We start from the raw sequence: 14,535 nt of genomic DNA, 5'->3' as shown, positions 1-14,535 counted from the left end.
TTGTGGGGGGAACAATTGGCGCATAAGAAGATGACTTTCAGGATTGACAACATGGCAGTGGTACAGATCTTAAACCGCCAGTCTGCCAGGGACGAACAGGTGTTGAAATTGCTGAGTGTGTTTGTTTTGGGCTGTTTACGCCATGATATAGCTTTCAGAGCATTGCACGTGCAAGGTGTGGACAATGACATAGCGGATGCTTTCTCTCGTTCCCAGTGGTGGAGATTCCATGGGCTAGCCAAGGATGCAGATGGATCTCCGACCCCCATGCCGCAGTAGTTGTGGTATGTAGGCAACACAGGATGCTACAACTGGTGGTAGGGTCCCTGGCACAATCCACGAGGGGGGCATATAGTTTGGCTTGGCAGAAGTTTCTGCTCCCGGGAGCCCGGCGGCACTCCACGTGGAAGCATAGAAAGGAAGATGTGATTCAATTTATTCTGGATTTGATTGACAAAGGGCTATCTAGGGTGACAATCGCTGGTAAGTTAGCAGTAATTGCATTTGTCGGGAAACTGTTATGGGATTATGGTCCGTCCGCCGGGGAGCTTGGCACACGGATGCTGGAGGGGTGGGCTATAGAACAAGGTCAGGTGGGGCGGGCTAGAAAACCTCTGTCTTGGAATTTGCTGGAGAGGGTTATACAGATATTGCCTGAAGTGTGCTTGGACGAATATGAAACTGGACTTTTTTCCATGGTGATGGTCTGGATGTTTTTTGGGGCTTTTCGGGTGCCAGAGTTGCTGTGGCAGCGATCAGGGGAGGTGTTGAATGGGGGGGGGATGTTGTACCACATCAGGACAGAATATGCATATGATTACGTAAGTCAAATATGGATCCGAGGGGCGCGGGAAAATCGGTGTCACTTCAGGCTTCTGACCCACCATTGACTTGCCCTTGCAGGTGGAAAACGAAATGGAGGGCTCTATCTAGAACACAGGTTGGATGGGTCTTTTTGCATGCAAATGGGAGCAGAATTACACCGTTTCAACTATTGTCAGTTTTACGGAAAGCGCTCACAGAGTTGGGTATGGATGGCAGGGTTTTGGGATGCACTCGTTCAGGATTGGGGCGGCATCGGAAGCAAATAACAGAGGGTGGGGCTGAGGGGAAATTATGAAACTGGGGAGATGGTCCTCGGATTGTTACAGGCAATACGTTTGCAGCACAGCAGAGGGGGGTGTAGCGCGGTTGTATTTCTTTATCATGTTCGCGCAGTTTTTCTTGTTTCAGGTTCGGTGGCTGGCCCTCTCACCAGGGAGATGTCCATTTGGATATTGGGGCATTCATTTGTGAAATGGGCCCAGGTCCAGGCACACACCAGTTACTTTGGAGAAAATTTAGGTTTTAATAAAGATCTATTTAGGATTAAATCTGTTTTTATTAAAGAAAACACAGTATCGGACCGGCAGCAGCAGCTGGCGCCTACAACCCTGCGGGCCGGCGGATCACAGCTCCTGTAAGTCAACCCCCAGGAACCTAACCCTAACCCCATAGGCGGATCCCCTTTAAACACAGCATGTCGCCTACAACCCCGTGGGGCCGGCCGCGTCTCAACTGCAAGGTTCAAGGGGGTCCCCGAATCCTCTGCGGGGCGACTCTGACTGTTCACCCCCCCGTGCTATCCAATGGATCCCACCCGTGGGGAACCTCCCCGCCATATGCCTATCCGGGAGGGATAGGCCCCTGGGAAGGCTAACATGCGGTCCCGGGCGTAGGCTTCGTGACCCTGATCCGTCCTAAGGGGGAGCCCCCGCTTCGATACTTCCTGAACCAAAACTACCGAATAACTAAAAACATTCCCCCAAACTCCCCCCCCTATCCAGCCCCCCCACCCCGAACTACCCCGTCCCTCTACCCTCCCCCCCCCTGTTCGTCGTCCAGTGCGCGCCGCCAGGCCCACCGTGAAATCACCCACAGTCCCTCTCAGGGGGCCATGCCATTTGCCGTCAAGCGGCCTTCTCCTCCGGCACGGCAAACCGCAGAAGCCGAAGATAGCGTGGGCAGGTCAGTTCTCTAAATTCCGTGGCCAGTAACGACTGGAACGGCTGCCATATGTCCGCGAACCGTTCCGCCTCGCCCGCTGCCGCCAGCGACATCTTCTCCATACCCAATACGTACCACAGTCTGTGGAGCCAGCCCGTGACCGTGGGAGGCGTAGCCGTGCGCCAATGTATCAGGATATTCTGAACCGCCGACCCCAATGCGATGGCCATCTGCCTCCCTCTGCGGGACTTCAAGGGGTACATCAGCTGATTCGGGAGGCCTAGTAAAACATAGACCGGCAGGCGCGGCAGCTCGACTTCAAAGTGGGAGTCCACGTCGTCCAGTACCTCCTGCCAGTAGGAGCCCAAGCGAGGGCAATCCCATAGGACATGCGTGAGCGTCCCCACCTGTCCGCATCCCCGCCAGCACGTATCCTCTTTACTATGATCCATAGCGTGTATACGCTCTGGGGTATAATACCAGTAAATCGAGACCTTAGTGAGGGTCTCTGTGAGGCCTGTGTGGTACGCCGAGTGCCGAGCCCTGTAGGCTATCTGTCCCCATTCCTCATGGCTCAGGGCTCTGCCTAATTCCTTTTCCCAACGCTCCCTCCCTGGGCTATAAAAATGTGACGGGGGAGGTTGAAGAAACCGGTAGAGGTCGCTTATGAGCTTCGAATCCGAGGTCCACGACAGGAGCCAGCGCTCATAAGGAAGGAGTCGTCTGTCCGCCGACTCTCGGACCTTGGGGTGCAACGCCCAGTGACGCGCCTGCGTGTAGTGCATCCGCTCGGTCTCTCGGAATGCATATGTTTGTCGGAAGCTCCGAAAGGGAATCACCCCTTCCGCATCGTACAAATGGCATAAAGCCCTGCAGCCCGCTTCACGCCAATGAGCGAATGCACCCCGTTCCATCCCCGGGGTAAAATCAGGATTATCCACCAGGGGTGTCAGCGGCGAAGGAAACGTCGTGAGGCCGTGTATGATGTTGGTGGCCTCCCAGATCCGTAGCGGAACTCGGGTGATGAAGGAGGCGTAGAGGTTAGCGGGGCGGTGCGCCCTACGCAGGAACGGCACCTCCTGTAAAGGCCTACCCGCCACCGCCTGGTCCTGGAAGAGCCAATGCTTGTCGGACTCCCACTTGCTCCACTCTACTAAATAGCGCAACTGCGTCGCTTGAAAATATTTGCGGAGGTCCGGAATACCTAGACCTCCCGCCTCCGGTGCCAGCATCGAGAGCGCTCTCCTCAGTCGAGGTTTCTTGCCCTGCCATATAAAGCGGATGAGGTCAGGATGCATTTTCTGTATCCATCCGGCCGGAGGTTGGAGCGGTAGCGCTCTGAACAGATACAAAATCTGGGGCAAAATCGTCAACTTGACCGCTGCCACCCTGCCTAGTAGCGAGAGGGTGCCGCGGTCCCATCGGGTTAGTTCCCCCTGTATTTTCTTGCCCAAGGCGGCGTAGTTCACCGTGGCCATAGCGGGTAACGTGGGGGCCAACATAATTCCCAGATAGGGTACAGTGTCCGACGACCAGACTATCGGCACCCGATGCTGTAAAAGGGTTCTAGTTGTCCGTGAGAGGGAAAGGTCTAGGGCAAGCGATTTCCCCATATTCATTTTGAATCCCGCGACCTGCGCAAAAACATTTAGCTCCGTTATGCACTCCGGTAAGGCCCGCAGCGGGTCCTCGAGGGACAGTATGACGTCATCAGCGTATAGGTTGATTGTGTGGTAAAAGCCACCAAATTTCACCCCTCTCACTGCCGCATTATCCCGGATCCGCTGCGCAAAGGGTTCCATGTAGAGAGCAAAGAGCAGGGGCGACAGTGGGCATCCCTGCCTCGTGCCTCTCTCGATGGCAAAGCTCTTGGAACTATGCCCGTTTACTCGCACCACGGCCGTCGGGGATCGGTAGCAATTGAAAATCATGCGGCAAAACCTGTCCCCCATCCCAATTCTCACCAGTACCTGCTCTAGATAAGGCCAGTGAATGCGGTCGAACGTTTTCTCAGCGTCTACCGCTAGTAACATCCTCTCCCCCGGGATCCGAGACGCCTTTTCAATGAGGTGGGTAATCCTCTTGGTATTGTTCACCGTCTGTCTTCCGGGAACGAAACCCGCCTGATCCGGGTCGAGGAGACCCGGCAGATGTGGAGCCAGGCGTGCCGCCAATATGCCGGTGTACAACTTGAGGTCAATGTTTAAGAGAGATATCGGCCTATATGACCCGCACTGAGTTCTGTCTTTCCCCGGCTTGGGGAGGACTACCAGGGATGCCTGCAGCAAATCCGCCGGGATGGCCCCCGGTTCCGCGAAGGTGTTGAAAAGACGCGATAGGACCGGTGCTAGCGCCGTACAAAATGTTTTGTAGAATAGGGACGAGTAGCCATCCGGTCCCAGGGACTTACCATGCTTGAGACGTGCGATGGCCGAAACCACCTCCTCTATCCTTATTTCTTTGTCTAGGGTCTCCGCTTGAGAGGGTGTCAGGGACGTCAAAGGGACCGAGTCCAAATAGTCGTGTGTCGCGTGAGCGTCTGGGGCCTCCCCGGCGTAGAGGTCGGCATAGTACCGGCGAAAGAGTTCCGCTATTTCGGCCTCCTCCGTGACAGGCGAGCCCGTCGGGTTGGTGATCTCTTTCACCATCTGCCTCTGTCGCACCTCCCGGAGTTTACTCGCTAGTAGCCTGCCGCATTTGTCTCCCCCCGTGTAGTAGGCATGCTTTAAGCGTAGCGGCGCATACTCCGCGCGATCCATGTCAAGCGCCGTCAGCGTCTTTCTCGCCTCTTTGAGCTGCCGCCAAACCCGGGGGGCCCCCGTCCTGCAGTGCATTTGCTCCAGCTCGCGGACCCTCTGGGTGAGTTCCTCCCGCTTCTGCCGCCTGGCCTTATTTTCCACAGCGGAGATCGCGATAAATTCCCCTCGCAGGACTGCTTTCAAGGCTGCCCATTGGGTCGCGCTAGATGTGTCGGAACCTCCATTGTGTGAGAGGTAGTCCCCGATCGCTGCTGTGACTTGCGAGACCACCTCCTTCCTATAGAGTAAGGAGTCTCGGAGCCGCCAGATCCGTGGGGTGCTGAACACCGGTGGCAAGGCAAACGTCGCCACGACCGGAGCGTGGTCCGACATTGAGATCACCCCCATCTCCGCCGATGTGGCCAAGGAGTACATCGGTCTCGTGACCAAAAAGTGGTCAAGCCGCGCATACGTTTTGTGTGCGTGTGAGTAGTAGGAGTAGTCCCTAGCGGTGGGGTGCAATCGGCGCCATAGGTCTTGCAGATCCATCTCCGCTAACTGGGCCTTGAAGCCAGCCGAGAACTCCCCCGTCTGCGGGGAACGGTGTGCCAACCTGTCAAGGGTCGTGTCAAAGACCATATTATAATCCCCTCCGACAATGATATGCCTGTCAGGCGTCGCCATGACCTCCTCCAAGGCAGATCTAAGGAAGGGTTCCTGCCGGTCATTCGGGCCGTAGAGGGACCCTATCGTAACAGAGAGGCCCGCTATTCTGAACCTGTAGGCCAATAGCCTGCCCTTTTGTTCTGCCTGTTTATTGAGAACCTCTCCCCTAAAGCGTCGGGCCACCAGAATCGCCACCCCCGCCGTTTTCGTGCCGTTTGATGAGAAGAACTGCGAAGGGAATGCGCGGGACCGGAGTCTGAGGCAGTCGCGGGGCAGGAGGTGTGTCTCCTAAAGCAGACAGATATCCGCCTGGGTGTTCTCCAAGAGGGACAGAACCGCCCTCCGCTTGACTGGATTATTGAGGCCCCTAACGTTAAGCGTCACGATGTTAAGAGTCGTGGCCATCTGTGGACGAGATTGCTGCTGCTATGTAGCCGTGCCTCCCTGCTGTAGTTTCTGGACTCGGGCCCCGACTGCAGCCGCCCGAAGCGGGACTGTGTGCGCTCACTGGATGACCCCCCCTCCCGTCGGTATCTCCCTCCCTCTCGCTCCACGAAACCCCGTCCCCCCCCCGCTCTACGCCTTCCTCCCCAACTACCCCCCCGCCCGCCCTCCAGCCCCTTCCCCTGGCAACGTGCCATTAACGTAGGGCTGCCCCTCCCCAATCTCCCCCTGCCCGTCCCCCAACTCCAACTCCTCATTGTCCAAGTCCGGTTCCCCTGGGTACCAAACTGCGGTAAGTTATTCTAGTGGACGTCCAGCCACCCGCCCCTCCCCGTCCGCCCCCCCCCCCGGGCCCCAAACCTGTAAATTGAAGATGGCGAAAGAGTGATTCAGGCATTTAGTGCCACGTCGGTAGCGCCGGTGCTCTCCGCCACCTCCATCACCGCGCTGTCCATGCTAGCTCTGATGGTGGGCGAGTCCGGTCTCTCGAGGCGTTCACGGGTCCGCCTCCTTGACACTCGCTGCCAGCCATCCCCCCCGGAGTGCCCCCTTCGCTGAGGCGTCGTGTCGTCTTCGTCCGTTGCGGTGATGCTCAGGACTCCGCACATTTCCTGCAAGGAGCGGAGGTGATGCATAGTACCATTCCACCTGAAGATTCTTCGAAAGAGATGACCCCAAGCATACGGCGTTCTGTGTTCTCTGAGAAAGTCCGTAGCAATTTTAAAGGATTTCCGTTTTTGAAGAGTGATGGCCGATAGGTCTTGGTAAAGGGCCACCGGGTGCCCTCGGAAGGTCAGTGACTGCCGCTTCCGTGCCTCTGCCAGAATGCGTTCCTTGAGCGGGAAGTCCGGGAGAAAGGCGAGAATGTCCGGGGGTGGCGCCGATGCTCTCCGTGGGGGGCCCACCCTGTGCGCCCTGTTGATGCGAATGGGGAAGGTCTCCTCTTCACCCAGAACCTCCCGGAACAGGTCCCGTAAATATCCCGCTACGTCTGCCCCTTCTTCTTTGGACGGCACTCCGCGGACCCGGACGTTGTTCCTCCGCGATCTGTTTTCGAGATCCTCCGCGTGTGCCTGGAGGTCAATTTGCTGGTCCCGGAGGCGCAACACTTCCTGCTGCAGGGATTCAAACTCTTCGTCCCGTCTCTGGCCCGCGTCTTCCACCGTGGCCACTCTTTCTCCCAAGCCATCCATCTCCCGGCGCAGCTCTCGCACCTCCCCTGCCACTTCGGTCTTTAGGGTTAGGAAGTCCTCCCTGAGGGAGCTAAAAAGGGACTCCATAAAGGACCTGGTGACTGGGGGTTCTCCGTCAACAGCCCCCCCTAGGCCTCCGGAGGATCCAGGCGATGGCAGTCCTCTGTTGGTTCTGTGCTGTGTTCTGCCGAGGAGTTCGGGGAGTGTGCGCTCCCCCTTCCGTCCACCTCTACTGCCCGCCATTCCGAGGAGGAGGCAAGGCCCCCCGACTGTACGGTCCCGCTGTCTCCTGCGCTGGCCCCCTGTATTCCGCGGCTCCGCAAGGTTCCCTCGGACCAATCCACACACCAGTCCCCTCAGCGGCTACTGCGCCCTGCTCCAGTGAACGGGAATGCCAGGCTCCTCCGCTCCTCCGGGCCGGGCCCCTGTCCCTTCCACCGTCCAGGGCTCTGTGCACTGCCTGCTTCTTGCCTGTGTGAGCTTGGGACCTCTCCGTTGTCCACGACCCCGCAATTACCGAATCAGGCCCTTCAGCAGGTGCGGGTCCCGCCGCGTCTGTGCCGGCCGAAAGATCACAGCCTGGTCCCCTCCTCTGGGAGCCTCACCTTCCTTCTGAGCCCGACTGGGGTCTCATTCGCTGCGCGCGATGTATCCCGGGGCCCGCAGCCCCGCGTGTAGTGGTCCCGGGCCGGTCACCTCCTCCAGTCCCGGGACGGCCTTTCCTCTCCCCGCCGCGTGCTGCCGCTGCCGCTCCCCACGCTCTTCCCTCTAGCGGCTTCCTCCTTACCGCTGCCCGTTGGGCGCTTTGCTCTGGTCCTGCGTGTCCGAGCTTCTTTCTGCCATCCCTGTGTCCCCGTGGTCGCAGCTCTCACCGGGGGGGCCCCGTCCGCGTGGCCACTCGTATGTCGTCTCAGGGGGCCGGCCTCAGCTGTGCCCCTCTGCTCTGAGTCTGTCCTCCAGTCACCACCGCTGCTCCAGCGCCACGTGCACTCCCCAGGGCCAGCCTTAAGACAGGGCGCACACCTTCCGGGGCCCGGTCACCCCCTCGCCCTCTGCCGACTGTATCTTCGTTCTCCCTGGGTCTCTTCCGAGTCCCGCGATCAGGCGCCGAGTCTTGACTGCGCCGGGCGGCAGGCCTCGTCCCCCAGTTCGGCCCTTCTGAGGGCGCACGCCCGGGCACGATCTCTCTGCATCCGGCCCGTAGCTGCTGGTCCTCACCGGGAGTCCTCCCGCACGAACCGGCGGGCGCCTTCAGCGCGTCCGCGCGTCCGCGCGCCTCCGCTCCTGGCACCCCCCCCCCGGTGCACCGCTGTCGCCGCCGCTGCGGCCCGCACGTGGCCTCGTTGGGAGAGGGGGGGGGAGAAGGGGGGAAGCCCGCACCGGCTCCAAGTTCGGTGTCCCCGGGGCCCGACTACCGGTCGAGGGGGCATCCCCCGTCCGGACCGCCGCCAGCCACCAGTCTGACCAGTCTGTGTCGCCTCAGTTCCTCGTGTCTGCCACCGCCGGTAGAGGCCCTCTGGCCTTCGTGGTGCAACGGCCCCTGTTCACCGGTCCGCACAGCCCGCGGGGCGGGACCTTCCCTCTGCGGCCGCCGGGTTGCTGCTCCCCCACCGGAGCTGGCTCGTGGTCGCTGCTGCGGCCGTACCCTTCTCACGCCGCCTTCTGCGAGGCCCTGCCAGCATGACCGGGCTCTCGTCACGACTCCTGGCCGTGGGCGCTCTCGCCCGTCCCAGCTCTAGTCTCTACTTCCTCCCGGCGCCGCAGCTTCGGCGGCGCCCTGCCTGCTGCCCCGGTGTCCTGGGGGCTCCGAGCTGCCTCACTGCTACCGCCGAGGCTCCGCTATCTCCGCCGCCGCTTTTCGGCGCTGCTTAGGGGGAGATACAGCCTTTAAATCGGGGTCTGGGGCCCAGCAGAGCGGGAGCCGACAGGGAAAGCGTCCGTTCACGCCGCCATCTTGGCCACGCCCCCCTAATAAAGATCTATTTAAAGTGTCTTGGAGGGATAGAGGGGGCATGCTCTAGAAAGAGCTCTTACAGTCTTTGAATGGTCTGTTGGCGGCTGGTAGGTGCCCCTACATTTTGTTGCTCCATTTAGGTGAAAATGACATGGTCAAGGAAAAGGAAATAGTTTTAATGAAGAACATGAAACAGGATTTGGTCTTGATAAAACGTCAGTTGGCCGGGTGCATTGTCATTTGGACTGAGTTTGTTCCCCGCAGAGTTTGGAGAGGCGCAGTTAACCCCGGGGCAGTGGACAGGGCCAGGAGGAAACTCAATACGGAAATGGTGCATTTTTGTAGGGAGATTGGATTTGGGAGGATTGCTCATAGAGAAATCAGATTTGACATGGTAGAATTCTTCAGGGGTGATGGTGTTCACTTGTCACGTATGGGCATGGACTTATATTTGTTGGAAATCAGGGAGGTGCTAGCCAGGGAGTTGAATGTTCAGAGGCACTGAGGGATACATTCCTATGAGAAAGGGGGGGCAGAAAAAATGGGAGGCAGCGTACCCGCCTATACTCCCGCTTTTTCCTGGGTGGAGGGGTTGTTAAAAGGTGGCCAGGATTGGCAGAAGTTTTTAGTTAAGTGTTGGAAGTTTGTGAGCAGGGGCAGTGAAAGGATAGGCAAGTAGGCTAAGTTTAGAGTAGATGTTTGGTAGTTACAGTTGCAGAAAGGCAGGTAGGGGTTTGGGTTTTATTGGAGGGCAGGATTTGTAACTTCAGTACTGTGTAATGTGGTTGTTATTAATGTTATTATGTTATCGGCAGGGTGGGGGATTTGATGTGGGGATCGTAGGGGCAGGGTGAGACAGGGGACCAGTTATTTTATGTATAGTGGGGTTTTAGTTTTGTAAGGCAGTTGCCAGGGTTTTCATTGTGATATGCACCTGTTTCAATAAATTGGCCTTTTACACACACAAAATTGCTCTCGGTTTGGCATGCCCCCCTCCCTCCCAAGGACTTGCTGCTGCAGTAGCAGAATCTTCAGCATCACCCGGAATCACAATGGTGTTAGTGGCCTAGTTGGAGCACAGTCTAGCAGCTGCCCAGCAACGCTGATCGGGTTCTTCTCCAGGCAAAGCAAATCTTGGGCGGTTGCAGCAGGCACATGGGGAGAAGCAGGTGGATTGGGGGGGAAGGGTGTTCCCAATCAAGCCGGATAATTATCGGCTTACTTCCTTTAGCTGGCAGACCTTCAGCAGAGTGCAGCCATCTTATGGTTCTCTAGCACCCCCCGCCCCCTCAACTGATGTCTTGTATTCATTAATTTTCTGCTTCTGTTAGTGTTCTTTTTTATTTGTTGCAATAAAAACATACATTCTCTGCTTATGATTCTGAATTGAATGAGACAAATAGGTTACAAAAAAATTACATGGAAAACAGATTTTTTCATGAACATGGGTCATCTTGTTGGTCCTGTATTATTAAGCATTAGCAAAGCCAATGCATTTTAGAACTCGCATTTGAGCACTGAAATTCACACTAAAAATGGCATTTGCTGTGCAAAGCAATTCAAAGATTGCTTTGAGTAGTCAATGGATGGGTGAGACAAAGAATTAAACGTGTAATGACATAATGTACTTTTCACGCTTTCCAGTGGAGGTGGAAGAATACATTCAAACAACCAAAATAAAGTAAGAAGGTGAGGCTAAAAGACTCATGTGGTATAATCCAAGGTGAGATTGATAATGTCTCAAGCCAATGGCCGAAAGTTCTTTAGCCAAATAAATCATTTGTTGAAGAGTGAAACAAAGCTCCTTAGAGTCTATGAGGAAAATAATATGTTTTCCATGAATGGTGCAGACTGAAAATAAAGCACTATGTTCTATTTAAAAAAAAAAAACCATTTGCTTGCTAAGGCGGCTCAAATCCCAAGCAGCTTTGCAGAGTGTCCGATTCACTGGCTATGCTCCCTTGATGCAATAGGGATGTTTTTTGGTTATCTGTCAAGAACATGTATCTACTTACTGCATGTGCATCTACTATTACTTGATAGCTACAAAAACTGTCATACTCAATGTATTTATAGTTACCAGAAAAGTAATCCTTAAGTAAGAATTGCATTGTTTATTTTAGGGTCTGAGGACTACAGGCGTGAAGCTGTAGCTAACGTGAGTGAAATAAATGTTCCTGCTTTTAAGCATCAGCAAATACAATCCCAACCTGGCCCTGTTACATCAATTCCTGCATATTCCCTCCGCGAGCCACCCTCAAAATTAAAGCTAGAAGGAGTTCTTGTCAACCACAACGAACCCAGACCAAGTTCTAAATTAGGCCTGCGTGTGCATTTTAAACTTCCTGATGATGATATAGGAACTGAAGGCTCACCGGAAGAGGGAACACTGACTTCAAATAAGATTCATCCAAACAATGCCCAAGAAATACATAAAAAACCTTCGACGATGTTGGGAGCATCATCATATTTTAAGGAGCCCCCACCTGTACTCACTAAACCAAAACTGTAAGTATATGCTCTTCTGCATAGTTAATCAATTTTGTTTTGTAAATTTGCTTAAATGTTACAAGATATTGAGATAGACAGAACTTTTATTTCGTTCTTTTGATAACTGTGTTTCGGAGTTTATATAGGGTGACTTGCACGATTTTTTACGGAAATAAAGGAAAGTCATGACCTGTTAATCAGTTAGCAGGGATTTCAGTTTCCTCCCCAGCACTAAGGCTTGCGTAGGACATGCGTCGCTTACATAGACTCCATATGCCGGGCCCGCGCGTTGCACAATGTCCCAAACACAGTGTACTGTACCCCAGTTTTAGTTATCCCGGTTGAAGAGTTTAGTTTCATGCTGAAAAACTGATAAGTGATATACCGTAATATCAGCACAGCAGAAATGAATTAAGTGTACAATCCCCACGGTAGTCGCTGCTCCAAACAGTCAGGAGCTAACAGGCTCTACACTTTCAAACCGACAAAGTCACCTCAGTAAAGCAAAAGACTCCTATGCTTAGAATGTAGCAGCCTGCCAACTATTATGTTGTGACTCTGTATGATAAATACTATGTGATTAACCAAAATGAATGTACTGTCCAAAACCAATAAAAAAGTTTGTAAAAACATAAATAAAGCAGGGATTTCAGTTAAATGTTTCGTGACTGACCATTGAATCCGCCTGCCTTTCTGTGAATAAAATACACTTGTCTCATTCACATAAAGCAGTAGAGTGAGCTGATGCTCTCTTAAGATCGCTGTCAAATCAAGAGAGTCACTTCCAGATCATTTCAAAAACGTATGGTGCTGAGATGGGAACTATTTGATTTTAGGTTATTGGCTATAGGTGCACTTTCTTCATGATAGAGGGAGTGCCCTATCCAGATGTTTTCCGATATGAGTGCACAAGGGTCTTCTCCCCTCTGGTGGTTAGCATGTGGAAGTCGCGTTCCCAGCACTACTGAGTGCAGAGGACGTGACTTACACAAAATATCACCCCCTTCTGAAAAATCCTGGGAAAGCACGTTGGAGTGCATGCCCTGTCAACTGAGAGAGATGTTTTGTTTGCCTATAAGGGTCTTGGAGCATGTCCAATCCTTAAAGTTCGTTGGCTTCATCATCACTCTGATTTCCTTACTTCTCTTTGGTTATCATGTGCCAGCTTCACTTCCTCTTCGTGCGTTTGTCCCTCCTCTGGGGCTTGCCCCAGGTACTGCTTCGTTGTGGATCCTAGTGTCCTCCCACTGCTCGTGACCTTTTGGGGTTTCTCTTTTTATCATTTCATAAGAGTGTATGTGTTTGCAGGCTGTCTCCCCGTCCCACTCTGTGTTATTTCTTTCTCCCTTCTACCCTCCCACCCCTCTCTGTGTTGTATGAAAAGGGCTGTCAGATAAGTCTCTGAGGTGACCCTACTAAGGGTAATCCCATTTTGATTAAAGCAAGTAGACCATGTGAGATTTGTGGCAGCCAAGCTTGCACTTAATGTCATTTTGTCATTGTTAGGCTTAGACAGAAGAGGAACATTTAAGGTGACAATGTGTCCCAGAGGCAGCCGTAACCGTCCTAAAACAGCTCACTGGATCCCCAACTATTAACCTGTAGGTACAATTTCACAACTCCCAAGACATTCATGTACTCTTGCCTGAGGCTGCCAAGTGGGGACATATCATGTGTGGACCTTTGAGACAAAACTGTCTTTGAAATATTCAGCACCTTGTCTCCACGAATGAGGAGGTGATCATTGAGAAGGTACTTGCGAGACTACAAGTCCCACAATGCAACATGCTGCTGATGCATGTTGCAAGCGGGTTGATGCATGCTGGGGGTTAGGCTGGCCAGGCAAATTTGGAATAAGATCAATGCCTCCTGGTGTCACTGAGGTGGATAAAAACAGGACACTATTTCTGGTGGCACAATGTATTTAACCCCTTCGGTGCTCATGACGGAACGGTTCCGTCATGAGCCACGGTTGAGCTGTGCTCATGACGGAACCGTTCCGTCATGACCACGCCCGCGCAAGATTCCGTCAGCACAGCGGCGGAATCTGCGCAGCATGGAAGGGGTTAAGAGGAGGAGCAGTTATACATATCTATTGAAATATAACTCATTTTTATATCATGTATTCTTCTTTATGGAACTTCTGTCATTAACTGGACCTCATGGTGCTTCATATTTCATCATTCAAATTTTACAAACCAATGACATCGTCTGCAAATTAGACTGTCTTAGGCTGCCTTTTTTAATATTTCCTTTGCCTGGAAAAATGTTGTTGGGATTATATTTGTTTGGGGATATCTCAGACCATAAACATGTACACAAGCTCTCTCACACACACCTACTCAGGCACACACATGAACACCAACCTGCCACCACCACTCTCCCACCCTATCACCACCACATCACCCTACCACCACCACCCTACCAGAACTGACCTACAACAACTACCCTACCACCACCAATATACTACAACCCTACCAGCACCATCATCACCGACCACCAACACTAGCCTCCTACCACCACAAACCACACCACTCTATCACCACCACCACACTACCCCCACCACCACTCTACCACCACCACCCACTGATCCCCACCCTACCACCCCATCACCACACTACTACACCACCACCCTACTGCTACCCTAACACCATCCTAACACAACCATCACCCTACCCAACCTACCACCATCACCACCCCTACATCCCTACCCCCATCATCCTACCAGAACTCGACCACCAACACCTTACAATGATCCTAAGTCCAACCCTAACCCCCACTGTACTAACCACCACTTTCATCACCACCCTAACCAACACCCCACACCTTAACCACCAGCCCAATAACCCAATCCGCCACCCTTACAACCGCCACCATCACACTAGCCTAACCACTGCCACCCAACGCACCACCATCCTAAGCTAACCACAGCACCACCACCTACCCTAAGCACTACCATCCTAACCACCCCCACCCTTCCTACTTACCACCACCCTACCCTAACCATAACCACCACCCTGGCCACTACCACCACCATTCTACCACCACCTTGACACCACTGTAG

The 14,535-nt window shown here is 53.8% G+C and overlaps 1 protein-coding gene across 5 annotated transcripts in view; it reads left to right on the top strand.

Moving 5' to 3' along the window:
- The window catches only part of MYPN (myopalladin), a 2,601,563-nt gene that overhangs the window by 1,154,199 nt on the left and 1,432,829 nt on the right, over positions 1-14,535 (top strand). For all 5 annotated transcript variants that reach the window (XM_085603535.1, XM_085603537.1, XM_085603533.1 and 2 more), the window contains one exon: positions 11,105-11,489. In XM_085603535.1, the coding sequence (XP_085459661.1) occupies positions 11,105-11,489 (385 nt within the window). The remainder of the gene's footprint in view (positions 1-11,104; positions 11,490-14,535) is intronic.

Source organism: Triturus cristatus, chromosome 1_2 (genome assembly GCF_964204655.1).
Source record: "Triturus cristatus chromosome 1_2, aTriCri1.1, whole genome shotgun sequence".
NCBI classification, from domain to species: Eukaryota; Metazoa; Chordata; class Amphibia; order Caudata; family Salamandridae; genus Triturus; species Triturus cristatus.
This window is presented reverse-complemented; position numbering and strand designations above follow the sequence as displayed.